At 36.8% G+C, this 27503-nt stretch overlaps 1 protein-coding gene across 1 annotated transcript in view; it reads right to left on the bottom strand.

The window, feature by feature from the left end:
* The window catches only part of Rab3c (RAB3C, member RAS oncogene family), a 252878-nt gene that overhangs the window by 97383 nt on the left and 127992 nt on the right, over positions 1–27503 (bottom strand). The window contains exon 3 of the mRNA XM_077795774.1: positions 23034–23152. Within this exon, the coding sequence (XP_077651900.1) occupies positions 23034–23152 (119 nt within the window). The remainder of the gene's footprint in view (positions 1–23033; positions 23153–27503) is intronic.

Raw genomic sequence — 27503 nt, 5'->3', positions numbered from 1 at the left:
GATCATTTTTTCCTTGACATTTCTTCTGGTTAATGTGGGCTAGCCTAAGTGCCTTTTAAAGAATCCCCTCACTTCCTTTGTATTAACAAGTTTGAGGCTGAGGTAGGAAGGACAACACTAAAGTTCTGCAATTCCCTCATGGGTTCTTTGTGTTTGGCGTTCCCTTCTGTCATTATGGTCACATGCATGAAGACAATAGACTCCCCCACTCCAAGATTGACTTCAGATGTTTATTAATTAAGGAAGAGTGTTGACAATAGGCAGGATCAAATCTCATTTAGAGCCATTTAAGTCTTAAGACTTCTTTATTAAGGACTTGGTACTAATACTTGATGTTATCTAAAATAAATATATTTTTTTTAAAAGCACAGTGTTTCCAAGAAGTTCATCCCTGTTTTTTTTTTTTTATTGGTTGTTCAAAACCTTACAAAGCTCTTGACATATCATATTTCAAACATTAGTTTCAAGTGAGTTATGAACTCCCATTTTTACCCCAAATATTTACTGAACATTTACAAAGTACATGACTTAGCCCTGGGTATGATTTGATTATTTATAGTTTTATGTATAGAGTTTTACCTTATTATTCCAAGGTAAAGAATTTTATAATTGTATTGATGAATTTAAAAGGTTTAAATGTATATGTGTATATATTTGAAAATAAGAATGATCTTAAGAGAGAGGAATAAACATTTTTGGGTGCCCTAGTTTAGATAACAATGAACCCACATGTGCCATGTTCTTTGCGATGGTTTCTCACTGCAGTCTTGGGAAGCTCATATGCTTTTACAGAACTAATAAATATTTTGACTAAATAATAGCACACTTTTGTTTACCAGCTGTGACCTCCAGAAAATGGCAGAGGCAGATGGCAAGACGTGAAAATGGAAGTTAAATAGACAAATCTTAGAATGTAAATTCCTTAATTTTTTTCTACCGTACTCAGATTGTCTACAGGTCTCAGAAAACTAGGATTACCAAAAAATTACAAGACATCCAGTTATGTCTAAATTTTAGATGAAAGACAAATAATTTCTTCCAAATCAAGCACAGAATACTTATAATAGGAATGCATTTATTATTTTCTGCAATTCATATTTAACTAGATAGTTTGCTTATTTGCTATAGCTGACAACCTTACTAAGTTGTATTAAAAATCCTTCAAGTACTATCATAGTCTGTGTTTACTGTTGCCTACAAATTGCATTTAGAAAATATTTGGTCAGAAACAATGGTATAAATAATGTAGATGGCTTTGTCATTGCTGCAGGATCAATAAGACCCATATCTACCCAGGGTATGTTTTAATTACTAAGAGGAATTTACAGGACTTGAGGTGTCTGCCAGAATAATTAAGAGTGTTAAGTCATGGCTTCAATGCTTCTTTCTGCTGCCTTATAACTACTGGTCTGAGTCTCCTGAATGACAACTTAGCTGTCAAGCAGAAGGAACCAATCAAACAGCTTTCTGATCTAGAAAAAGGAATCAAGGAAATAAGCACCAACAGTAATTATTGAAATAAAACAATTCTACATTTACAGAGTATCTCAGTTTTGAAATTCTTTTAGGATCTGTTAGCACGTCTGATTCATGAAACAGCTTGGTAAAACACTTTCCTATTTCATCAAGATAAACATAGATTCTTGATTTCAGAAAAATCGTGTGAATTCCCTTTGCAGCTGCAGCGGTAGCATGCAACAAATATTGCTTTCCATCCTGGCTGTCAAACGTGTACTTTATGGATGACTTAATTATTATGCACGATGGTACCAAACCCCATCAGTGTGTAGTGGCTGCTAATGAGAAATCATAAATCAAAGTCCTTAATGTTGAGCTCGAGCTACCACATGTAGTTCTCTTGAAATAGCAGAAGGGTAGCTACGTGTGCGTGCATATATGTTCACCAACCCTCTTCTTTAGCTGCTCCTGTTTCCCAGTTAGAACATTCAGTATGGAACCCATTCCTCCCCTTCAGTGATTTCTTTGTTTTCCTTACATCCTACATAATGCAGTGCTCTTTGGAAAGGGGCTGACAGGAGGGGGCTACCTGAAAACCCCACAAAATAATGCTGCTCTGTGCATTTAGTCCCTGATCCACTAGTTTACAGAAAGGACAGCAACTTGCCTAAAACAGAAGATGGTGTTTTTTTGGTGTTATTTTTTCCTAGCTTTATCAAGGAACACAAAGACCCTTCTGGTTATGCTCATCATAAATCCTTTAGAAATTGAAGATTAGTCTGAGGATACAAATCTGTCATTTTAAAGTATAAATGTTCCCATTTACCTTATCACACCAATCATCAACTTACATATCCTGTGAATTGTTTTAATTTGATTAATCCTAGAAAGTATCAAAGCGATTAGCAAAAAAAAAAAAAAAGCGGTTTAGATAAAGATAAAACTCTGCAGGATTAATGTAGATTAAGGCTTGTCAGGAGCCCTTGTTTTCTCCTTCATTCATTTTTATCAATTAAATATTAATCAAGGGTCTACTATGTATAAGGTTCTTTGAGACATTTGGGTAATGTAGGAATGAACCTAATTCCTACTCATCCATCAAGAACCTTAAAGCAAGCTCAGCAAGCTGGCCCACGCCTGTAATCCTAGCGGCTTGGGAGGCTGAGGCAGGAGGATCTGGAGTTCAAAGCCAGCCTCAGCAAAAGTGAGGTGCTAGGCAACTCAGTGAGACCCTGTCTCTAAATAAAATACAAAATAGGGCCGGGGATGTGGGTCAGTGGTTGAGTGTCCCTGAGTTCAATCCCTGGTACCCATCCCCCCCCCCCAAAAAAAGAATCTTAAAGCATAGAAGAAAAGGACAAGTAAACAATGATCACATAAGGCAGAAAGAGAGAGATAACATGATTATGAAATGTATAAAGGACAGCATAAGGGAATCCTAAAGAGGCAACAGATCCCAACCTCAAACAGGAAGGGAAGGTATTTAAGTAATACCTGCCTTGTGGCTGGCCTCACCAGGCCTTATCCCCATTCCCAAGGAAGGGGGATACAGTCGAAGTGAACTGTAGAGATGGGGAAGATGCTGAGGTCAGCAGAAAGGAAAGGAGACTGCATCCTAATGGAACAGATAAGGTAACAGGGAGCACATTACCTGTAACAACTCACGGTTTGGTGTGGCCAGAGGAGGTCATTACACACCATCTACTTCCTAAACAGTAGGTCTGGGAGGATGAGGGTTTTGAAAATCAGAAGGTGATGTGAAAGTCCAGGCAATAAGGAAGGGAGAGAGAAGGAAGGCAGGGCTGAAAAACAGGATAAAAAGAGACTTGCTTCCGTATCACTGGCCTGATGACGTGGGCACTGCATGTCTTACTTTCTCTTTGAGATTCTGAAGTCCGAGAGAGCAGGATATGATTCATTTTGGTATCCTTTTCCGTGACCTCATGCAAAAACCTCTCCATTGAAAAAGTAAAAATAAGACTCCTGGTTGAATGGAATCGTGTAAGATATACACAGCATATTGTGGGCTTCATAGATAGCTGACAGGGCCTGGAAACATGTGTAGAGGTAGCACTGATGATACATCTTTGATAGAAAAACTTATTTCTCATCATTGCATCTCCTACCCATTCCAGGGGAAACTTCTTGATTCAGTCCCTGGGTTCAAGCCTGTGTTTCTCATGATGGGATAAAAGCTAGAACAAGCCCCTGTCTCAGAAAGCAGCTGGCTCCACCGCTGGTCCTCTGTTTGCTGATGACCCACAGGATTCGTTACCTGAATCCTGCTGGTCTAAATATTTTGGTTTGAATTTCTTATCTATGTGCCTATGCTATGTGCCTATCTGAATCACAGGGTCTGAAGAACACTGACAAACAATCAGCCTTAAGGTCCTGTCCAAATTTTGTTGCACTGATTATAAAGGTGGGGAAATAAGAAATCACTCTGCAAACTGTGGCTTCTAGAAAAGGTTAGGAAACTTATAAGATATATTTGTATTTTCCCATAAAGTCATTATGAATACACAAAAGGAGTCCCAATTCCAATAATATGTGACTAAAATATTGCCTTGGGAAAACTTCCCGTTTTTTCAATGTGACTTTACATTATAATCACTTGAGATTTTTAAATATCCAATGCTAGCTTCATAACAGCAAAGATTATGATTAAGCCAGCACTGAGAACAAATATGCCTCCAGGTGATTTGAACATGCAACCTGGATTGAAGACTCTGGTCTGTTATAGATCTAAGGGCTAACTAAAAGCCCTTCAGTGCTAGGGTACATTTTTTTTCTCTATTCCTCATGGCCATCTTGTATGTTAGGAATTCTTTCCCTATTTTTAATCTAGTCAAGTAAGACAGACTGTCCAATCCCAAAAGTTACATGGTATCTGAGCCTGTTAGATTTCTCTCTCTTGGAGGCAAGGGACGTCAGGATTCCTTTTCAAAACCTCCAGGGTTCTCCTCACCAGCCCTGGGATTCTCAGCCTGCTTGCTCTTTATCTCTTTCCCTTCTCAAAATGGAGTTTTTAACTAACCACCCTGTTATCACATGGACTTTCTTCTTTCTGCCTTTTCTCCCTCCCTCCCTCCCCAGATTCCTATCTGTTAGTTTTAAATTAAGAGAATTTAACAAAATGAAAAGAACTTTTCCTCATGGCTTAAGGAAATTTTTCCTATGATAAGCTATCCTATTCAGCTACATAAATTAAGTCATATTTGGTACTTTTCAGTACATATTATAAGGTCACAGAATTTAAACCTCTGTGCTCCATCAATTCAGGAAGGACTCATCTCCAGAATACAAAACATGCAGGAAAAGATTTACATAAATTACCATATTAATGCACATATTTAAAATTCATAGTTTATAAAAAAATGGAATGATAAGGAAATAATTTCAATTGTAGCAAAGCCTCTGTTTTCAAGTTGCTTAAATATTTGATATGCAATTAGGAAGTGCTGGGTTTAGGGCAGGGGAGATAGCTAGTTTCTATAATACTTAACTCCTTGAATGCCATGTAGAAAATTTATAAAAATGTCATGTTTAATATCAAACCTTGTGGAATTCAAAGGGTGTGAGGTTGAAAGAAGGGTTTTGATTAGCAATGGGGTTATGGATTGAATAGGGGTCAAAATATTTGTTGTTCTACTATTTGCTAATAGGAAGAGGCCATTTTGACATTTTTGGCATGGGCATTTTGATGAGGGCTGTGTTAAAATGACCCTGTCATACTGGCCTTATCGCTGTTTCGCTTCAATGCCAAGGAAACTACTGATATGAATAGAAACATCTGGGACACCAACAAGGGCAAAAGTGAGAAGGAAGGTCTAGGGGAATGTGAGATGCAAGCAGGAGTACTAGTGGGCCAGAGAGACGGGCTATGGACACTGCAGAGGGTATGCACTTCTGCCAGCCTCACAGGCTCCTTGGTGGGGTACTTTTAGGGGAGTTTCCTCCAGCGTGACCTTTCATAAGGGTGCTAGAAAGTCATAGTTTCCAGTTTTTTATTGATTGCTAAATAAACTCTATTAACTTGCCATTTTCATAATTTATAATTGCCATGGCAGATGTGTTTATTACTTATAACTAAAATGGACATGTGTCATGAAAAATTTGGTTGACCTTTGCTCCCTGTTACTCTACACCCTAGGAATTTCCCAATCAATTGGAGCATCTTCATTTTTCATGGTGGGCTCCTTTCAGAATAACTGATATTGCATGCTAATGAGATGATTCCTGATGGAGCTGGCCATGTCAGAAAGAACAAAAATATAATGAAAAAGTTGGAATTTTGAGTCATGTGGTCTTAGGTACATGGCCAAAGAGGGGAAGTGGTTTGGAAATTGAGTTCAAACATGTGGACAATGATTCAACAAATTTTGCATATGTCATAGAACCCCAATAAAACTTTTGGACCCCAAACTCTGGTGACCTTCCCTGGTGGTCAATACTCTGCATAGTGTCACATATCAATGTGCCAGGAGGGTAACATGTCCCTGAAGGTAACATGCCTCTCAAAAGCTTTGAGTTTAGAACCCTCCCTATGCATCTCACTCTTTGGTGGTTCTGATTTCTATTTGTTATAATAAAGCTGTAATTATAAGAGTGGCAGTTTCCTGAGTTCTGCGATTATTGGACCCCAAAACAGTCATGCGGAATTCCAAGTTTGTAGTCAGCTGGCTTGAAGTGAAGGCGGATCAAGAGTGGGATCGAACTTGTGGCCTGTATCTGAAGTGGGGAGAGCTCTGCCCTCAATCTTGATTATGGCTAACTTTGAGTAGCCATACATTGGGATGACTACTCAAAAAATTTTAATGGCTAAGGATATTTAATTAAACAAAAAGTTTGAAATCACCTAGGAAACCATTCAGGTCTTATAACATCTCTTCCCTTTTCCACCATCCATTAGTTGTTGTTTTCACTATGTTACAAGAGGGAATACATTTTAAAAATTCATTTGATATTTACAAGTACAAATTGGTTTATAGGAAATAACAGAGTTTATGTAAGAAGTGTTTACATGTCATTCTGAGAGCAGAGAACATGAGATTGAGGTCACAGAGACAGTGACATTAGTTGGTCTTCTTACAAGTTCTCTTACTAAAACCATGTTTCTTGTTTTGAAAATTGATGATGCAGAAAGGAAATGTGAGAATACTCAACATGGATTCTTTCTAAAATTAATGGAATCAGCCTTCACAGACCATGACCTATATTCTGGGTTGATCATGACTAATGTGCTGTTATTCTAATTTTCTCTTTTGAATAGTTTTCTTTAATTTTTTTGTTATTGTTAAGGAGAGGGATTATAGGAGAGTTGGTTTACAACTGATAATTAAGATAATTATTATAATTAACCAAACTGCAAAAATGAATGATCGGGTCTACTCCACTGATAAATGAGCAAGTTGAATTCCAGAATCCTTTACCTAGAGTAAAGAGCCCTACATTTAGCAGTGTCCTAGATTTGGAATAGGTGGATATTAAATTGGGGTTGTGTCAATTTAGATTCAGAAGACTTGGTCCTTCTACACTCTTTTCACTCAGGCAGTGACTGAGTGCATACTTATTTAGTAATTGGGCAAATGCAAAATAAATACCAGTGTTGTGTAGCAGGTGGTATTAAACATATTCTTGAGGTCAGAAAGCAGACTGTATGGAAAGTATGTTCATGATGGACCAGAAGTGGCACTGGGAAGATCCAAGTAGGTCACAAGTATCACCATTAATTTTTAAAGCCTAGAACTGATTTCCAAATGAAATCATCAATAATCCCACAGCTTTGCTTTTAAATGACAGTTATTAACAATACCATCCAGGAACCAAGCTGAATATCGGGAGTTAGAAAATGCTCTCTATCACAACTCCTTTCCTGAGAAGTTCTGTGACAGGTATAATAACTGTCCTTCAAGACAAATCTGCCCCTCAAAGTAGGTAACTAATTTCAAAAAAGAGAGGAAATATTGTGATAGAGACCAAAGGAACTCAGAGTCTAAGTAAAGCAAAACAAATAGCAACTGTGTTTATATACCTTTGACTCAAATATCTGAGTCTTTTATTTAATCTTTAAATTTCTGTATAGCCTGACTTGGGTAAGACTGCAACTACCAAAGTTTAGCTTCTAGTATTTAAAGTCAATATTTAAGAAATATTATCACTTCCAAAATCATACAGTATAATTGTCTCCTCTAGGGCCCGACCTCTTTCTGCATACATAATCAGCACATTTATTGCTTATGCAAGCCTCAGACTTTAAGCCATTTGCTATTTCTTAGGTCACATACATACATATGCACACAAACATAATTCTCTGTGACCATAATATAAATCCAGGTTTCCTTCTTTGCTCTGGGCAGACATTGGGTAAATTAAATGCTTAATTAAAACATCGTTAATTTTTTTTTTTAGATTTCTGCATTCTTTATGAAGTTAATTCCTATTTCAGGGGCCAGCCTGGAGAATTTGTTGGGAGAAGTCAGATCCAAGGAAGCAAATGGAGTGAGCAGAAAACAACATCAACAACGACAGCAAAAAACAGAATCCAGAAGCAGAAAGTTGGCCAATTGGATGGAAATAGTAAGAGAAGCTTTGAACAAAGGCCATAAGGGATGAGCAGATACTTCCCATTATGTTAGATGACACTTCTGGCTCTTTCTAAGTGCTGCACTTTACTTTGTATTAACACATTCCACCCACACACTCCCCTCAAGACAAATAAAGCCAAACTGTTTTAGGGATAAAATGTGTTATAGTCACTAATCAGCCACACTGCGCAATCTGGAAAATAAGACATATTTTGGTTTCTCTTTACCAAACCTACTTATATATCCTGTCCACCTTTCTGGGAAAGGGTGGAGTCTCATTATAGTCAAAGTTTTGGTAAATTTGGCAGTGCTGTCAGGTGCAATGGTATAAGTCTGTAATTCTAGCTACCGGGAAAGCTGAGGCAGGAGGATCTCAAGTTCAAGGTCAGCCTGGGGAGTTTAGTGAGACTCTCTCAAAATAAAAAATACAAGGTGCCAGGTATGTCTTTTCCCAACATTTCACATTCAGTCTGTGGATGTCTTTTCCTATGAGATGAGCCTCTTGGAGGCAGCGTATTGTTAGGTCTTTTTTTTTTTTAAATCCAATCTGCCAGTCTGTCTTTTGATTGCTGATTTTAGGTCATTAAAATTCAGAGTTATTACTGAGACATGATTTATATTCTCAGCCTTTTTTTTTTTTGGCATTTAACTTGACTTGGTTTCTCCTTTGATTAGTTTTTCCTTTAGTGTAATACCTCTCTCTGCTGATTTTCATTGTTGTTTTTAATTTCCTAATAGGAAATCCATATGCACCAAAATGAAATTAAGCCCCAATTTTTCACCATGTAAAAAACTCAATTCAAAGTGGATCATAAAAAACTCAACTCAAAGGCTGGGGTTGTGACTCAGTGGTAGAACGCTTGCCTAGCATGCATGAGACACTGGGTTTAATTCTCAGCACCACATACAAATAAATAAAATAAAGGTTCACAAATAACTAAAAAATATTTTAAAAAAATAGTGGATCAAGGACCTAAGAACTAAACCAAAGACCCTGTGCCTATTAGAAGAAAAAGTAGGCCCAACTCTCCATGTCGGATAAGGCCCTAACTTCCTTAACATGACTCCTATAGCACAAGAATTAAAATCAAGAATCAATAAATAGGATGGATTCAAACTCAAAAGCTTCTTTGCAGCAAAAGTAACAATCAGTGAGGTGAATGAGGTGAATAAGGAGCCTAAAGAATGGGAGAAAATTTTTAACCACACGCACATCAGATAGAGCACTAATCTCTGGGATAAAGAACTCAAAAATCTTAACACCAGAAAAACAAATAACCCAATCAATAAATTGGCCAAGGAACTGAACAGATACTTCTCAGAAGACGATATGAAATCAATGAACAAATACATGAAAAAGTGTTCAACATCTCTACCCATTAAAGAAATGCAAATCAAAATTACTCTAAGATTTCATGTCACTCCAGTCAGAATCCAGCTCTTAAGATTACAAACAACAATAAGTTTTGGCGAGGATGTGGGGAAAAAGGTGCACTCATACAATGCTGGTGGGACTGCAAATTGGTGCAACCAATCTGGAAAGCAATATGGAGATCCCTTGGAAAATTGGGAATGAAATCATTTGACCCAGCTATGCCATTCCTTGGCATATACCCAAAGGACACAAAATCAGCATACTACAGGGATGCAGCCACATCAATGTTTATAGTAGCACAATTCACAATAGTTAAATTGTGAAACCAACCTAGATGCCCTTCAGTAGATGAATGGATAAAGAAACTGTGGTATATATACACAATGGAATATTACTCAGCATTAAAAGAGAATAAAATCATGGCATTTGCAGGTAAATGGATGGAGCTAGAGAATATAGGGCTAAGTGAAATAAGACAATCCCCCCAAAACAAATGCCAAATGTTTTCTCTGATATAAGGATGCTGATTCATAATGGGGATGGGGATGGGGTGGGGAGCATGAGAGGAATAGACAAACTTTAGATAGGGCAAAGGGGAGTGGTATGGGGGTAGGAAACATGGTGGAATGATATAAACATCATTACCCTAAGTGCATATATGAAGACACAATGGTGTGACTGTACTTTGTGTACAATCAGAGACATGAAAAATTGTGCTCTATGTGTGTAATACGAATTGAATTGCATTCTGCTGTCACATATAACAAATTAGAATAAATGAATAAATAAATAAGCAAATAAATAAATAAAGGACCTGGGATGTAGATTAGTGGTAGACCACCCTGAGTTAAATCTCCAGTTAAATCTCACCCACACACAAAATAGGCAGTGTTGCCTTATATGATTTGAATTGAGATCACTGACATGCTTTCTTCATAATGCTCTGACATTATTTCAGCCATTAATCATCAATTTTTTGTTGAAAACATATAAGTGATATGTACCTAGACATGTACTAAACTCTGAGGACCCAAAGTGAATAAGACCCAGTTTTATGTACTTCTCTTTCTGTGACTCATACATTCATTCATTTGACAAATATTTATTGAACATCTTGTACATGCCAGGAACTATTATAGACCCAGCAGATATCATACTGAATAAAAGGGACAAAAATCCCTGTCCAATGTAGCTTGCATTCTTGTTGAGAAGACAGCCAGTAAACATGATAAGAAGTAAATTATAAACATGTCAGAAGATGATTAATGCTAAGGAAAAAGCATAAAGCAGAGGGGTGGATAGGGAGTACAGTATGAAATAGGGTCTTCAATATGCAGAAGGCCTCCCTGAGAAGTTGACATTACAGAGAAGACCTAAAGAAGGTAAGGAGGTCACATGGCAACCAGACAAGAGACTTCTAGGCAATGAAGAAACAGATGTAATGATCTGAGATAAAGGCATGTCTTCTATGTTCTAGAAATATCAAAAAAGCAGGTATGACTAGAGGAGAGTGCAGAGAGGGAGGTAAAGGTGTAAAAAGCAGTGGATACATCACATGGGTTCCTATATGGTATTGTAAGGGCTTTGCCTTTAGTATAGGAGAGATGAGATGCTGTGAACTTTTAGATCGTAGGGGTGATACAATCTGATTTATAGTTCAAAAACCTTAGTCTGACTGCAATCCTGTCCATATTTTGGCAACAGGAGCAGTGGTGGAAGCTGGGAGTCCAATTAGGCTATATCAGTAATCCAGAAAAGAGATGATGGACACATGGGCAGGTGACAGCAAGGTACTGTGGGTTGAATTGTTTCTCACACTTCACTGCAAAACCAATAGCAGCAACAACAACATGATGTAGCTCTAACACCTGGGACCTAGAAATGTGACTTTATTTGGAGATAGGATCTTTGTGGATGATGAAGTTGAGATGGAAGTCATTAGGGTGGCCCCAGTCCAACATGACCTTGTCTTTACAAAAAGCAAAAATTTGGACAGGGGAGGAAGAGACAACAGGTAGACAAAGGAAGAATGCCACCTGCAGGCCAAAGACTGCCTGAGACCACCAGAAGCTATAAGGCAGGTATGGGACAAATTCTTCTTCTCACAGCCCTGGGAAAGAATCTGTTTTGTGGACACTGATACAGGATTTCTAGCTTTTAGAACTGTGAGACAGTACATTTTTATTATTTAAGCTGCCCACTTTGTGGTACTGTGTTACAACAGCTCTGGCAAACTCATAAACAGTGGTAATGGTGGTAAGCAGTAGGATTCTGAAAACACAGTTGGGCCTCATTACTTGTGGAGTCCCTATTTGTAAGTTCAGCTGTTTGCTAAAATGCATTTATAACCTCAAAGCCAATACTCGTGGTACTTTCTGAGATAGCTACCGATGTGCTCAATGTAGTGAAATACCTGAGTCACTGTACATGTTCCTGGCTGAGACTGAACAGGGCCACCTGTATTCCGGTTTCAGATTTCATACCACAAATAGCTACCCTTTTTACAGTCTGTTTAGTACTATACTTTTCACATTTTCTGTGCTTTTTTCTTTGTTGGCACTGTTTAAAATGGGCCCTAAGCACAGTGATAAGTGCTAGTTGGTCTTCTGCATACAAAGCGGCTATGATTTGTCTCATGGATGAAATAAGTGTATAGGATAAGCTTCCTCTAGGTATGAGTCATAGCACTTTTGTCATGAGTTCAATGTTAACAAATCAGCATTGTGTTAAATAAAGTGTCTTTTAGCAGAAACACATACAAAACATGGTTATGTAATAATCAGCAAAATGTGGGACCAGAGGCTTGTGTTACATTAAGGAACACGGCTTGGTATTCACTAACTCAGTGTCTATAGTGACTTAATAGGTCATAACTGCCATGAATAAAGACACTAGGCTATATTTTTTTATATTAGATCTAAGATATGACAGTATTCTGGGGAAGCCTGGATGTGGGGTTCAAGAAAATGAGGAGTGAAGATAATCTCCAAAGTTTTGGGTGCTATTATTTATTAATATGGAAAAGACAACAGAGGAAACAGGGTGTTTTGTTTTTGAAGGAACTATGAAATAGGGTCTATCTAGCTTCTAAATAAAACACGGGTTTAAGTTGAGTCACCTGCAGAGGAAAAATATTTGATGGCTGGGTCAGACCCACAATAAGAAACATAGTCATCAACATCCAGGGAGAAACAAGAAACCCCTTGAGATCCGGGGTGGGTGGTGGTGAGATTCTGGGTTCTGACATCCTTCCTAATCACACCACTTCCCCTCTGAGCTGTGACAAAACTGATTTAAAAGTTGGTAGGAGCCTTGGAGTAGATGACGAACCCTGACAAGCTTAGCAACTGATCTTGATATCTTAGTTATTATCAGGTCAAAATTCTTTCCTGTTTAAAGTGAGATTAAGGGTTCTATACATTTTTGGAAGGGAAAGGAAAGAGAAACGGCTGAGGAAGAGAATGTTTGAAGGTGAAATTTCATTCTGGATCCAGCACATCTGCAATGGTACCCTGAATGTCACAGAAATGAATTATTTAAAATTAGTGGGAAGATAGTGTTAGACTTTTATCCTCAGTCTGTCTGGTGGATATCAATCTGCTCACCAGATTTTCTGCCTAAAAAAAAAAAAAAAAAAAAAAAAAAAAAAAAAAAAAAAACCTTATATTTATAGTTCTTCACTGTGTCATAAAAAGCAGAATGTAAATAAATAAGGAGGAGGGGCAGCAGATAAGCCAATAACATTCTCCAACAAGGAACACAGCAGCCTATGGCCCTGCTGTGTTTAGAACAAAAGGATATTCAACTCATGGATGGGGAAGATTTTTAAATAAAATTAAAATGTACTGCAACGTGTGTAGACATTTTGAGTCACAGTGCTGCACTTTTAGAAAAAACTCAGACAACTTACCCAAATTCCATATATTAGATCATGTTCCAACTGAGACCCTGTAAACTCTCTGGCCACAGGTACTCTGGGGGAGGAAAAAATCTTCAGAGTCGGGGGATTTTCAATGGTGATCTCATTTTTGTTTTTTGTAACTATATAACCTATTCAGGACTGGTTTCTCTAATAAATAATTCATTAATTTATTTCTTTAATAAATCCTACCAGAAGATTCCAAGCAGAGAATGCTTGGCTTGGTTTTCATAACCTTCTGTATCTCCCCATAATACTCCCATTTTTGTCATCAAAAAGAAATCTGGTAAATGGAGATTATTGCAAGATTTAAGAGCCATTAATAATGAGATGGTTATTATGGGACCTGCTCAATCGGGGATTCCTCAATTGTCTGCTTTGCCAAAAACCTGGTATGTTTTAGTTATGGATATTAAAGATTGTTTTTTTTCAATTCCAAATCATCCTGAGGATAGTCCACGTTTTGCATTTACTATCCCTGCACTGAATCATGAAGGTCCCGATCAGAGATATGAATGGAAAGTACTCCCTCAAGGGATGGCTAACAGCCCAACTATGTGTCAAATTTATGTTAACAAAGTAATCCAGCCACTTAGAAATCAAAATCCTGAACTACAAATATTTCACTATATGGATGATGTATTATTAGCACACAAAGATAAAAACACATTGCTAGAATGTTATGCCACACTTACAAACTTATTAAAAAATTATAATCTAGAGATAGCAATAGATAAAGTACAATTAAATTTTCCAATTAATTATTTAGGAGTTCAATTATCCTCAACCATGGTCTGTCCACCAAAAATTCAAATACGAGTAGATCAACTCAAATCACTTAACGACTTTCAAAAGTTCTTCGGAGACATAAATTGCATAAGACCTTAACTAGGTATACCAACAGGAGAGTTGGGACCTTTATTTCATATCCTAAAAGGTCCATCAGATCCAAATTCACCCCGAATGTTAACGCCTGAAGTAAGAAAGGCATTAAGAATCATTGAAACATATATGGAAAATATGCATTTGGATAGAATTGATATAAGTTTGCCTTTATTATTTATTGTACTACTAGCAAAAAATATTCCTACAGAAGTATTTTAGCAAGAAGGTCCATTATTATGGATACATTTATCTAATTCTCCTAATACTATTCTTACTAGGTATCCTGAGGCTGTAGGACAATTAATACTCAAATGAATAAAAGCAGCAAAGGGAGTGTTTGGAATTTCTCCCAATAAAATTATTACTCCATATACTATGGATCAAATTAATGAGTTAGCTAATGAGTTAAATACTTGGGCAATAATCATGTGCAAATCTAATGTTTCATTTGATAACCACTTACCATCTAATCCTTTATTGTCATTTTGGTCATTGCATCCTGTAATTTTTCCAAAAATGAAAAGAAAAACACCTATCATGAATGCTACAAATATATTCACTGATGGGTCAAATAATGGTACAACAGCAATAGTTACACCTCATCAAACTTTTACATTTTTAGTACCCAAACAATCAGCTCAAAAGGTACAGCTTAATGCAGTATTACAAGCTTTTGTGATGTTTAAAGATTCTGTATTTAATTTATTTTCTGATAGTCAGTATATAGTTAATGCTATAGTATCCCTTGAAGATGCTGGTAGGATTTCCCCTTCCTCTACTGTTTTCTCTTTGCTTTCCACTATAAAAAGTCTAATCTGGGACAGAAAAGATCCATTCTTTATAGAACATATCAGGGCACATACAGGATTACCTGGAGCCCTTAGTTTGGGCAATGATTTAGCAGGTAAAACTACACATGACATACATATTTTCTCTACACTAGAAGAAGCTACAAATTTTCATAAAAAGTTCCATGTCAATGCTAATACTTTACAAAAGTGTTTTAAAATAAGGAAGAAGCTAGACAAATAATAAAACAATGTCAAAATTGTGTAATCTTTTTACCACAAGTTAATCTTGGAGTCAATCCTAGAGGACTGATATACCTAACCATATTTGGCAGATGGATGTCACACACTTGCCAGAATTTGGAAAATTAAAATATTTGCATGTTACAGTTGATACTTCTTCTGGATTTTTGATGGGCTCCCTTCATGCCAGAGAAAAAACTAAAGATATTATAGCTCATTGCTTACAAAATTTTGCCACTGTGGGCATTCCAAAACAGTTAAAAAGAGATAATGCCCCTGGTTATACTTCTACCTCTTTTAAACAATTTTGCTCATCATTTAGCATTACTCATATAACAGGAATCCCATACAATCCACAGGGACAAGGCATAGTTGAAAGAGCTCATCAAACTATTAAAATGTACTTATTAAAGCAAAAAGAGGGAATTGGGAAGGGGTATATATTCCCCAAAGATAAACTTAAAATAACACTTTTTACTCTAAACTTTTTAAATTTAGATTCATCAGGGCTTAGTGCTGCAGAAAGGCATATGTGTCCAAAAAATGTACATAAGCCCAAGGTACTTTGGAAGGATATTCTAACAGGACAATGGAAAGGTCCTGACCCAGTAATTGTCTGGAGTTGGGGTTCTGTTTGTGTGTTTCCACAGGGAGAACAGCAGCCGATTTGGATTCCAGAAAGATTAAGTAAAGCAATTTCTACAGACCAAAAAGAAGATGATTTGGCTCAAATCCATAACAACTGATATCCAAAACTCTAGTCTGGCTATTCTTACATCTGCGACAGAACCAGGATGCTTTTTTCAATATCTATTTTATTATTGCCCTTTCCCACATCATGAAGTTCTATTTTGTTTTTTGAGCTCATACAGACCTAGGTTAATGTTTTGCTGATCAGTTCTATTTTTTGACTATAGAGTTTTTAAACATTGCAATGGAGATTTCACCTATAAAAAGTTATAAGGCCTTTACTATTATGTTATGTGTTGTATGTATTATATTATGTGTGCACACTTGTGTTTTGTGTTGTATGTTTGTACATATGTCCATATATCATATATGATGAGCGCTCATGAAAAAATGAATCCAAATATTGTTTTTTATTCACATGATTTAAATGGTTTAATTTAAATTGGGTAAACAGCTATTGAGGATTGTTTTAATATGTGAAAAAAAAGGAGGTTAACAGATCTGTTTGTTTACTTTCACCTTTCCTTTTCATTATATTTAATAATTATGTACAAGATAATGTAAATTGTTAAGAAAATTGTTTTCTTTTAGTGCCTTTTGAATGTTACATAATTTTTTCTTTAGCCATTATTGCCAGAATTCCTATCTTCATCCCAGTGTCAGTGAAGACAAAGATAAAACCAATCTACAGCTTCTGCAAGAGCCATCACTGAACTGCTTGCAGAACTTGCCTGGACTATGCATCACTTGTATGCATTGTGAACTCACTTGTATGCATTGTGAACTATCTGTTGGTGCAGCAACTTGTGGTAGTGTTGGGGGTATTTTTGCTGATGGTGTCATTGGTGGTACAATTTTTCCAAAAGGAGCCATCAATTGGCTTGGTGTATCCTCCTCCTTTCTGCTTGTGATGGTTGTTCAGCTAAAATTTGGGGGCCAACAGAGGTGAGGCAAAGAACCTCACCCGCCCCCCCCCCCCCCCGCTGGTACAAAGACCTATCCACAGGTATGGCTGTATGCTGGACTGGTAGTCAATGACGGGTAAGATCCAATTGCAATGGTACCAACCTAAGACAGGAGGCTGACGCCTTGAGGTCAGCTCATCTGATGACGGGTAAGAACCATATGTAGTATTGGACAACCTAAGGCAGGCACGGTCCCTAAGCCACATGCTTGTTGTTTAAACAGAGAGGGGGAGATGTTGAGAGCCACAGCCAAAGGGGCCCCAGCAAACTTCCAGCTGCCAGCAAACTTCCAGCTGCCAGCTCATGATTGGCTTACAGCGGCCCCAGCAAACTTCTAGCTGCCAACTGATTGGCTCCTCTGCAGTGATGCTCATTGGGTTGTTTCCCTGCCATTTCAGACCATGGAGATGTTCATTGGAGGATTTTTTTGGCTCCGCCCATGTGACACAGCCAATCGGCCTCAAGAGCAGGAGGAGTGGGGGAGGTTGAGAGGCTTGTGGGAAGCCAGTGGTGGCAGTTGGGCTCTGAAGGTTTTCCTGAAGAGCTGTGTGGTTTGGCGTGTGTGTTCTAAAAATAAAGTTTGTTTCTTTTGACAAGTGGCTCCTGAATTGTGCCCAGCCAGACTGCGGCATATATATATATAGTTTAGTGGCTACTATTAATATACTATTAATGGGTAATATTAATATATTAATATATTATTAATGTGCTATATATATACCAGCTTTGCAAGATAAAAAGGGTTTTGGAGTTGGACGGTACTGATGGCTGTATAGTATGAATGTATTTTATATATATACATATATATATTCATTAACATAGTATATACATACTCTAGAACATTCTTCATTCTTAAAAGGCAAAGAACATCTGACATATGCTACAAAATTGGTGAAACCTTAAGGACCATGAAAGAACTGAAATAAGCCAGTCACAAAAAGAAAAATACTGTATGATTCTACTTTTATGAGTCAAAATCATAGAGACAGAACACAGAATCAGGGCTGCCAGGAGCGAGGGGGAGAAGGGGATGCGAAGTTACTGTTTAGTGGCTACTATTAATATACTATTAATGGGTACTATTAATATGCTATACTTATATATATATATATATATATATAAATATATTTATATATATATATAATAAATATTAATATATATATAAATATATATTTATATATATCAGCTTTGCAAGATAAAAAGGGTTTTTGGAGTTGGATGGTAGTGATGGCTATATAGTATGAATGTATTTAATACCACTCAATTAGACACACCAAAATGGTTAAGACAGTAAACTTTATGTTATGTGTATTTTTCCAAAATAAAAAATGAAAAAAAGCACATATATTGATATATTGCATTGTACTGTATTCAATACGGGGAGAAAAGATTAATGAACTTAAAATCCAATACATAAGACAAAATGTAATCAAGAAACAATGGCATCTACTAGGTTCTTTATTGGTCTGCAGAAGGTGCTAGCTTAGCATGGACACAGAGATAAGGATGTGGACATTGTGAACAAAGATGGATGTAGGAAAATAGGTGGCCATGTACTTTAAAACTCCATAGAAGTGCTATGGAGTTAAGTGGTCCTTAAGGTTTCACCAATTTGAGCTGAGTTTACAAGGTGAAGAGAAATTTGAAATGGTAACAAGAAGATATTCTAGGAAGAGGAAGGAAGAAACCTTTGTAAAAGGTTTCTTGTTTCTTCTTCAATATATGTGCTCTTTTTTTTCATTTTTTATTTTGGTAAATAAAATAAGAAGGAAAAGTCTATCTGGCTGAAACCAAGATCCAGTGGCACGGAGTGGTAGGAAATGATGCCAATGATATAGCTATGTGGAAGTACATTATCCATCAGGACAGTTTGCATCTCATTCTAACCAATGGTCTTGGTCAGAAATGAGTTTCAGAGTCACATGTGCAGCTTTGAAAATATGCCCATATTCGCCATGGGAAATGTGGCTTAGTAGGTTAGCGTGGAGTCTGGGTATAGTGATTCACATATGCTCCCATAAGCACTGATAGGACATTACTAAATTTATTCTTTTTTTTATTGGTTGTTCACTGCCGCAACCCGGCTGGGTACAGAATCACAAGCCACTCAAGCAGGAACAAAGCTTTATTTTTAAAAAGGCCGCCAGTGCCCCATGTGCGCCCGGCTAGCAAGCTGGTCCACACACGTGTGTGCGTCTACCGGAACTGGGGGCCCCCCACCTCCCCCAGAAATTCCCTCCTACTATCCTTCCCCAACCAATGGGAACTCTCCGGGAGTCCCATAACATGAGTCCTGTAACATGAGTCCCTTAGCAGGCCGAGGTGAACAGCAGGAGTCCAATTTCCATATGAATGTAAATCTTAACATAATCATATCATCTCAATGGCTAGCTGGCAGTCACCTTAACCAAAGGTGCCATGTATCATAATACTTTTGCTGTGGCTCCTACCAGTTCACAACATTACAAAGCTCTTGACATATCATATTTCATACATTAGATTGAAGTGGGTTTATTCTTAAAATAAAAGAAAAGGAGGAGATAAGATAGAAAGTTCCTAAATGTGCCAGGCACAGTGGTATATGACTTTCCCAGCTACTCTGGAGGCTGAGGCAGGGGATTGCAAGTTTCATGCCAGCCTGGGCAACTTCACAAGTCCCTGTCTCAAAATAAAAAATGAGACCAGTAGAGGACAGAAAGCAAAGGCAATGGGGAATGAAATTGATCAAATTATGTCATGTGAATGTACAAATATATCACAATGAATCCTACTATTATGTATAATTAAAATGTACCCAAAATATTTTTTAAAAAGAAAAGTTCCTATGTGACAGTCTGGATTAGGACAGTGGCACTAGGAAGAAAGGAGAGGAATAGATTCGAGAGGCACTAAAAAAGCCAAAGTGATTGGATCTTGTGGTTAGTGAAAGGTGATGGGTGAAAGGGAGAAATCAGACTTGACTCAAATTTCTATGTCAGATAATGGGATGATGGTAGATCCACTAACTGAGATAGTAAATGTTGGCATAGCTTCCAAACATGATGCCTAACAGATTGGCTGTCAAAGAGTAGGTGCTCAATAAATGTTTGCTGAACAAATTTTTTTTAAAAAAACTAATAAACCAATGATCAGACAACTGTGGATGAAAAGAAAATGAGTAGGTAAATGCAGTCTTATATGATGGGCTTTGTTGACTTTGGAAAAATCTTTTCATCTGGGGATAAGTAGAGTACGAGTTTGCAGAAAAATATATGCAAAGCCAAGGGTGGCATAAATTTAAGAAAAAAAGTATAAAAACTGGAAAGTATGGGCTGGGTTCCAGAAACAATGAATGTTTCCCTTTGCCTCTGAAATAGTGAGAAAGAAAGTTATGCATATATAGTGGCATCATGATGTGGTATATCTGAAATGGGGCACGGAAACTTTTAATTACTTTAGGAGGCAAGTTGAGTCGTGACTTTTGGATAGGGGTCTTCCATGATCTTTAGGATTGTGTTATTTTGAAATAATCTTACACCAGCAGTGGGATAGAACGGATTGGGACAGAAAAAAAAAATCTAAAGCAAGAAAGGTCATTTAGAAGGTTCTAATGTGATGAGAAGCAAAAGAAAGTAAGACATTGAGCAAGGATAGTCAAAAAAGAAATGGAAAGGCAGGAGTAGGTTCAAAAATGAAATAAGAAAAAAGTCAGCATGCATGACCTGACCCTAGACTGAGATGACTGAAAGTTAGAGCTGGATTCATGGTAAACCCTGAGTGTATGAAATATTTGGTTGTAATGAACATAAATAATGATGTCAGGAAAGTGAGCAGTTTCAGGTGAAGATAATGATTTTGAGCACTGGCAGGATGTCCAGGTGGAGAAATATTTGGGGTAACTGGAAATGCAGCACAGTAGCTATCACATGGACTGAGGCCAGAAATTTAAATTTGGGAACCACCAAACATGTGATGAATGAAGGAAGTTGTAAGTATGGATAAGTCAGTCAAGGACACAGAGAATACACCCATGAAGAAACTTATGGGGACTCATTTATTCTCAGCTGAAGAGAAGACGTGCAATCTGGAAGAAGAAAGAGGAATGGTCACAGGGAGACAAGAATAATCTAGAAAATGTATCTTTCGAAAGATAGGAAACAGAGCTTCAAAGGAAAAGGGGAGTAAAATAGGGTTAAATAGAGAATGTGAGGTGTAAGAAGACCAAGAGGGGGAAGATTGGACTGCTGGCATGTGAGGAAGTAAGAGCAAACATGCACGTTAAAGTTGGATTGTGGGGATGCAGAGGGCAAGGCATTGGAGGCAGGAGGAGGCTGAGCACTTCCATGTTTCCTCTGGTGTTAGAGTCAAGATTATTAGTGGCATGGCTCCTGATGTAATTGCCCTTTGGTTTTAATGAAATCAATGTCTCCTTCCATATATGGTCAAATAACATTCATTGAAATAATAGGGCAAGAAAAACTATGGGTGCAAACAGAATTTGGAACCTTGAAGTCTGAAACTTCATTCATGAACTTCTCCTGCCTGAGAGCATGGGGTCTCAACAACTTCCAGCAGTGAGACTCGTCCCGGTTAAAGCTGTCATTTGGCATGACATATATGTGTCCCAGTTTTGCACAGCAATTATCTGTGAACAATCCTTTCTGGCACTAATTTGAATATTACTTTAATCAGAAACCAAATTCCCATGTAGATTTGTGTATATCTTTAAAATTTCTATTTCATTCCATTTTGTACCAAATGTGCTGGTTTGGAATTGGAATTGTCTTGAATTTCTGCATTAATTTGAGGAGAACTAACATTTTTACAATATTCAGTCTACAATAAAGAACTTTAAGTGTTCTTACATGTCCCCCAGTGCAATATAATTATTTTTCATATAGGTACTAGTCTTGTTTTTTTCAATTTATAACTGCATTTCTTTTTTTTATTTTTTATTGTCAGTGGTATTATTCCATACATTTTAATTGTGAAAGTGTATAAATAAGAAAGATGTGCCTTCCCAGATGAAAAATTAGCATTTAAAATAAATAATCTAAAGCAAATTGAAGTTTGTAATAACATCTGACCCTACTGAGCTGATAAGTATGTACAAAAAAATCATTTTAGATAATATCATCAGAGAAAACAAAAACAAGTACAAAGCAGGAACACTGTTTGTTTTGCTTGTCCATTGCCCATCTAATGCCCCTTACATAAGATGAACTGTGACTATTTAGAGTCAAAATGTAGAGTCAGTTTCCTCAGTCCTGGTCATAACCAGTGAGAGCTCCATTTTCCCATCTAGTAGCACACAAAGCCTGAGTTAGACTCTGACTCTTTCCAGAGAAAAACAGCCCTTTTCATCTATGATGCAGGAATTAATGATCATTCATTCTCCTTGGCTACTCTGTCCCCTCCTGAGGGGCTGCTGGGACAGGGTAAAGGAATTTGTAGCTGTTTCAGAAACCCCTGCGGTAAATCACATTCACTGAGGACAGAGTATTATCAGGCTAGACACAGCCATAAATCAGAGAAGGTTTAGAATTTGCCTTTCCCTTTACCTTGGTCCTTTGAAACTTTTCAGTATGAATAAACTAATTAAAAATCTTCTAGACAACAAGTTGGCAAACTTTTTCTGTAAATGGCCAGATAGAAAGTGCTGTAGGCTTCACATGCCATATGATTTCTGTTGCAGCTACTTCACTCTGCTGTTGCATCATAGACAATAAACAAATGAGCCTGGCTGTGTTTCAATAAAACTTTATTTACAGAGCAAGTGGTGGGCCAGATTTGGCCTGAGGGCCACTGTTTATAGATCCCTATTTTCGAACTGCAAATTTCCAAGCTATTACTTATTTTTTAAAACAAAAGCACTGCACTAGTCTCCACAGAAATAAGAATGACAGGATGTGAAGCCCTGAAATAAACAAAAAGGAAGAAAAATCACTAAAATGACTTCTTACCAATCTCTTGATAATGGTTCTGAGCACAACCATCATTTCTCTGTCTTATAAAGCACTGTGGGATTTCAGTGTATAATAAACACACATATTGCATTGCAGTGTGGTCATTGTTTTGGGGAGGAAGAGAGAACTGAATGGAAAACCACTCTTATTAGTAAAGGCAATATTTGCTCTAACTTACCAATCTTGCACTGCATTGAAGGACTCTTCATTTGTGATGTCATACATCAAAATAAAGCCCATGGCCCCACGATAATAAGCTGTGGTGATAGTCCTGTATCTTTCCTGGCCAGCTGTATCCTAAAGAAAAAAAAAAAAGAAGAAGAAAAAAAATGACAATCTCTCAGAAATAAGGCAAGATAGTTTTTGGAAATGATTAATAGTTTCACAAACTATCATAACAGAGAATCAGAAATGTATATACAATGTAAAACTGTTTTTACAGTCTTGTTTTTCCTAAAGATTTTCATGACAACTAGGCAATACTCTGAAAAATTCTTTTTTGGGGAAAGATGTAGCTCAAGGTGTCTACTTCATATGTTCATTTCCATTAAGCAGCATTTAACTATAGGAAATAAAAATGGAAACTATACATGTCTAAAATTTGTGGATCTTTAGTTTAAAACCAGAGGAATATATTAAATCCTTCCTATATTGTTTATTGTCTGTACACTAATGCAAGCCACTGTTCAGAAAAAAGGAAATTTATAAAAATGTCTGTGCTGACATTATTCAACAATAAAATGAGAATAAAAATACATGCTGTGAGTGGATTCTGAGTCAGACAGCTGAGTTTGAGTTCCTGCTCTTGCATTAGATAGCTAAGGAAACATGATCAAGTTTCTGAACCTCTATAAACTGAACCCCTCTAAGTTTTAGAATGCAAGTCAAGGTTACAGGAACTAATTCATGTATAGTGGTTCCTACACAAACAGTGGTTAATAAATGGCAAGTACTGGCTGTCATTCCTGAGATGTAGGGAGGCTGGCTAACCCAAGATAAAAGAGAGCAGCTTGCACATACAGGGGTTGCATGCCGACAAGAGAATTGTAACATTTATATCTTGGAATCAGAGGCAGACATGTTATGAAAATGGCCGCTATATATATCACATATATTGTAGCTGAAGAAATGTTTCCTCAATTCAATCAACTCTCTCCTCTTTGTTCCCTCAGAATCTAAGATATCATTCAGAATCTGAATGCTCTTTGGTTTTCCCCTTTGTCACTTCCCCTGGAGACTCAGGTCTAACTTCTCTTTCCTAGTTCTCTTTAGGTGCTTAGCATTTTGGACAAAATGTTATCTTTCTTTCTGATGTCAGCCTGGATCCTCTTTCTCCCCTTATTCCCAAGATGTCTCTTCTGTATGCAAAGTGCATTCCAGCTCCCTCTAAGATCTAATAGGCCTTGAAAGGAGAGCTAATATTTACCATCAGAATGAAGTAAGTCTCATAGAGTCACTATTGGTAGCTGCTCACTTTGGATATGGGGCTGCTCCCCCACAGTCACCCTCCTGCTTGGCTGCTTCCACCCCACCATGGCAGAAGGGCAAAATGCATAACCATTCACTACTTCTCACATGTGTGACATATCCTATTAGAATCTTTAAGTTTAGAGAAAGATGATCAAGGATGTTGAGGACCAGTGAATGATTATAGAGAATATGGGGAATGAAATGGGACTCAAAATTAGCCATCAGTGTGGATTTCCATGAAGCCAACAATAATTATATTCTACTCTTGGAGCAAGGATAAGTCTGGGCTAATGATAAGATTTTCGTTATACAGTATTAAAGAAAAACAAGGTTTCAAAAGTAGGATGAGAACAAATCACTCTACCAAAACAGCAGAAACAAAGCAAAATTAGTGGTGAAGATCCTTTTTTTTTTTTAAAGAGAGAGTGAGAGAGAATTTTTTAATATTTATTTATTTATTTATTTTAGTTTTCGGCAGACACAACATTTTTGTTTGTATGTGGTGCTGAGGATCGAACCCGGGCCACACGCATGCCAGGCGAGCGCGCTATAGCTTGAGCCACATCCTCAGCCCTGGGAAAGATCTTTCAGAACATACTTCCAATGGCAGAACATAAAAAGAAAAGATAGATTTCAGTACTTAAAAATTGTTGGATATAAAAAATGTTATAACATTTGAAAATGCATAACATTATAAAACTGAGGTGATAGAAAATCAAACGATAAATTGAGAAATAGGTTTGTATTATTTCAAAGACAACAAAGGTTAAGATCTTTAATATGCAAAGTGGTGTCAGAATTCAAGGAGAAATATTACATATTCTAATGTAAAAAGTATTTATAAACAGTCACATAAATGGTAATTAGTAAATAGAGTTCATTAAAATAAAGCCCATGGCCCCATGATAATAAGCTGTGGTGACAGTCCTGTATCTACCATAATAATAGAAATGCAATGCACCCAAATTACACTCCAATACAATAGAAATTACCTGGCAATTATTTGAATATTTTATTGTACTTTGCTTACTGTTTTACAAGTATTAAAGATAAAAATACAGATGGTAGAGATGACATACTCCATATAATTGGGCCAAACACAAGGCAGAAAGAAGCTGATATTAAGCTTATCTGGATGTTTCCAGTCATGATTATCTGGATATTTGTATTCATTAAATTTAATCTGGTTAACAGCATATTTACTTTACTGAAAAAGAGAATGTGGATAATATACCAAAACCAAATTCCCAAAGGCTGCATTTCAAAAAACCAGGTATAATCAAGAGATTTTGCAATATGTTTTTCTTTTCTAGGGAGCAGAATCCCTTATAAACCAGTCAGTCTACTTAAAAATTTCCCCACATTTGGCTTGGATTACTATTTTCCAGAACATATTATCTATAAATATAATCTTCTTATTTTTGTAATTTTTTTTTCTAATTTCACCTCCTGTGAAGTAACTTTAAATGGCTTTCCTCTTGGTCGAATATCTTCTGGTCATTGACTGAGTAACAGGGGCACAGTCTCGATGCCTACTGCCTTCTCTATACAAACAGCTTTCCACTGATTTCTCAATAGAGGACACAGCTAACGCACTGCAGACGCTGCTAAAGGTGACCTGGACCCTTCCTGTCAAGCATGTTTTCAAACACAGACACTGAATAATGTGTTGGAAAACTGTGGCTTTCTTTCTTTCTTCCTGACCTTTTCCAGGGTGTCCCCTTTTCATAAGATGTTGACTTTATTGTGACAGTAAAAAAAACTTCTTCTAATGTTACAAAATGTATCAATATCACATTGTGGGTGTGTTTAATCTTTGAGAAAGCAGAAAGAAATCAAGGCTCCATTATATTGTGATTGAAATGTTATGGGAAGCTGCTAGAAACCACAGGGTTGGTCAGCTATTACATCAAAATTAAAAAAAAAAGGTGGGGAGGGCTAAGTAAGGGAATAGCTTTCAAGAAAAATATACACAAGCTTTTAGAAAGTACTTAGCTCATAGCAAGAGGCCTGATCATCAACATCATTCTGATTTGAACTCAGAAACACAATCTAATTGGAGGTATTTGTCACCTACGTCTCTCAGGGAGAATAAGAAATTATACCAAGTAGGGAAAAGGTAATAAGAAATATAAGGAGGAAAATTCCTTCCAAATTAAATGAAAATATAAAGAATAAAACTAATCTAATAAACAGACATCAAGTTGACTCTATTGGTTTGGGATTCTGAAAACAATTTCTGGATTACAAACTCATTAGTATTTTCTTCCATTATATCAGGAAGAAAATAAGTCAGAAAAACACTTCATTACATTTGACATTTACTAATGAGGACAGAAGGTTATATTTGAAAGAAAAGGACATTTTATAATGTCAAGTACCACTGATGTAACTCAACGGGAACAGTGTCAGAAGATAACTGATTAGAATCTGCCTCTTCTCATTGTGCTCAGGAAACTGGCTCCAAACACTGGCTTGCTTAGTTTCTCTCAGCAGATGACTATAATAACTGGTGGTGATACCTGCTGATTTTCTATCAATACAAGCATATAATTATTGAAAAACACAACTGGAAATCTTTTACAGAGAAAATGAGTGAAATAAATGTGACTAAAAGATTAAATTTTTCTTCCATGAGCGATAGCTTTCTTTTCCCCTCTTTTTAAGGAAAAATAAACTCACTTTAGTTAGTTTAAATATTTTGATATCCAAATCATGAGAAATTTTTGGCTTTAATGGTAGGTTTGATTAGCAAATAATTGAATATGTGTCAGGAAAAGAACTGTAAAATGGAAACAGTAGCAGCTTGATAAATAGTAGCCAGGGACTTTTTCAATTAGAGTTTTGGCATTTATGTCTTTGTCTTTGCCTTCAAATGTTTTCCTCAATGGAACTTTTTAAAGTTCCATTCTCAAAACCTTCTGACGTCATGCAGAGATAATACACAGTTTTAAGATTGAGGGAACTGCTTTCATGTGTAATGTATGAGTTATATTGTAATTTGTTTCTTGTTTTGGATTTTAATTCTTTGTGTATTGCATTAAAGGGAAATGGAAAGAGCCATTACTCAAATAATATCACCGAAATCAAAATACACTCAGTGATTGTCGAGAACAATAAAAATAGATTGGAGGACAGAAAATCCTGGTGCAGGTTTAAATAGGGAATTTTCTAGGTG

This window comes from Urocitellus parryii, chromosome 1 (genome assembly GCF_045843805.1).
Source record: "Urocitellus parryii isolate mUroPar1 chromosome 1, mUroPar1.hap1, whole genome shotgun sequence".
NCBI classification, from domain to species: Eukaryota; Metazoa; Chordata; class Mammalia; order Rodentia; family Sciuridae; genus Urocitellus; species Urocitellus parryii.
This window is presented reverse-complemented; position numbering and strand designations above follow the sequence as displayed.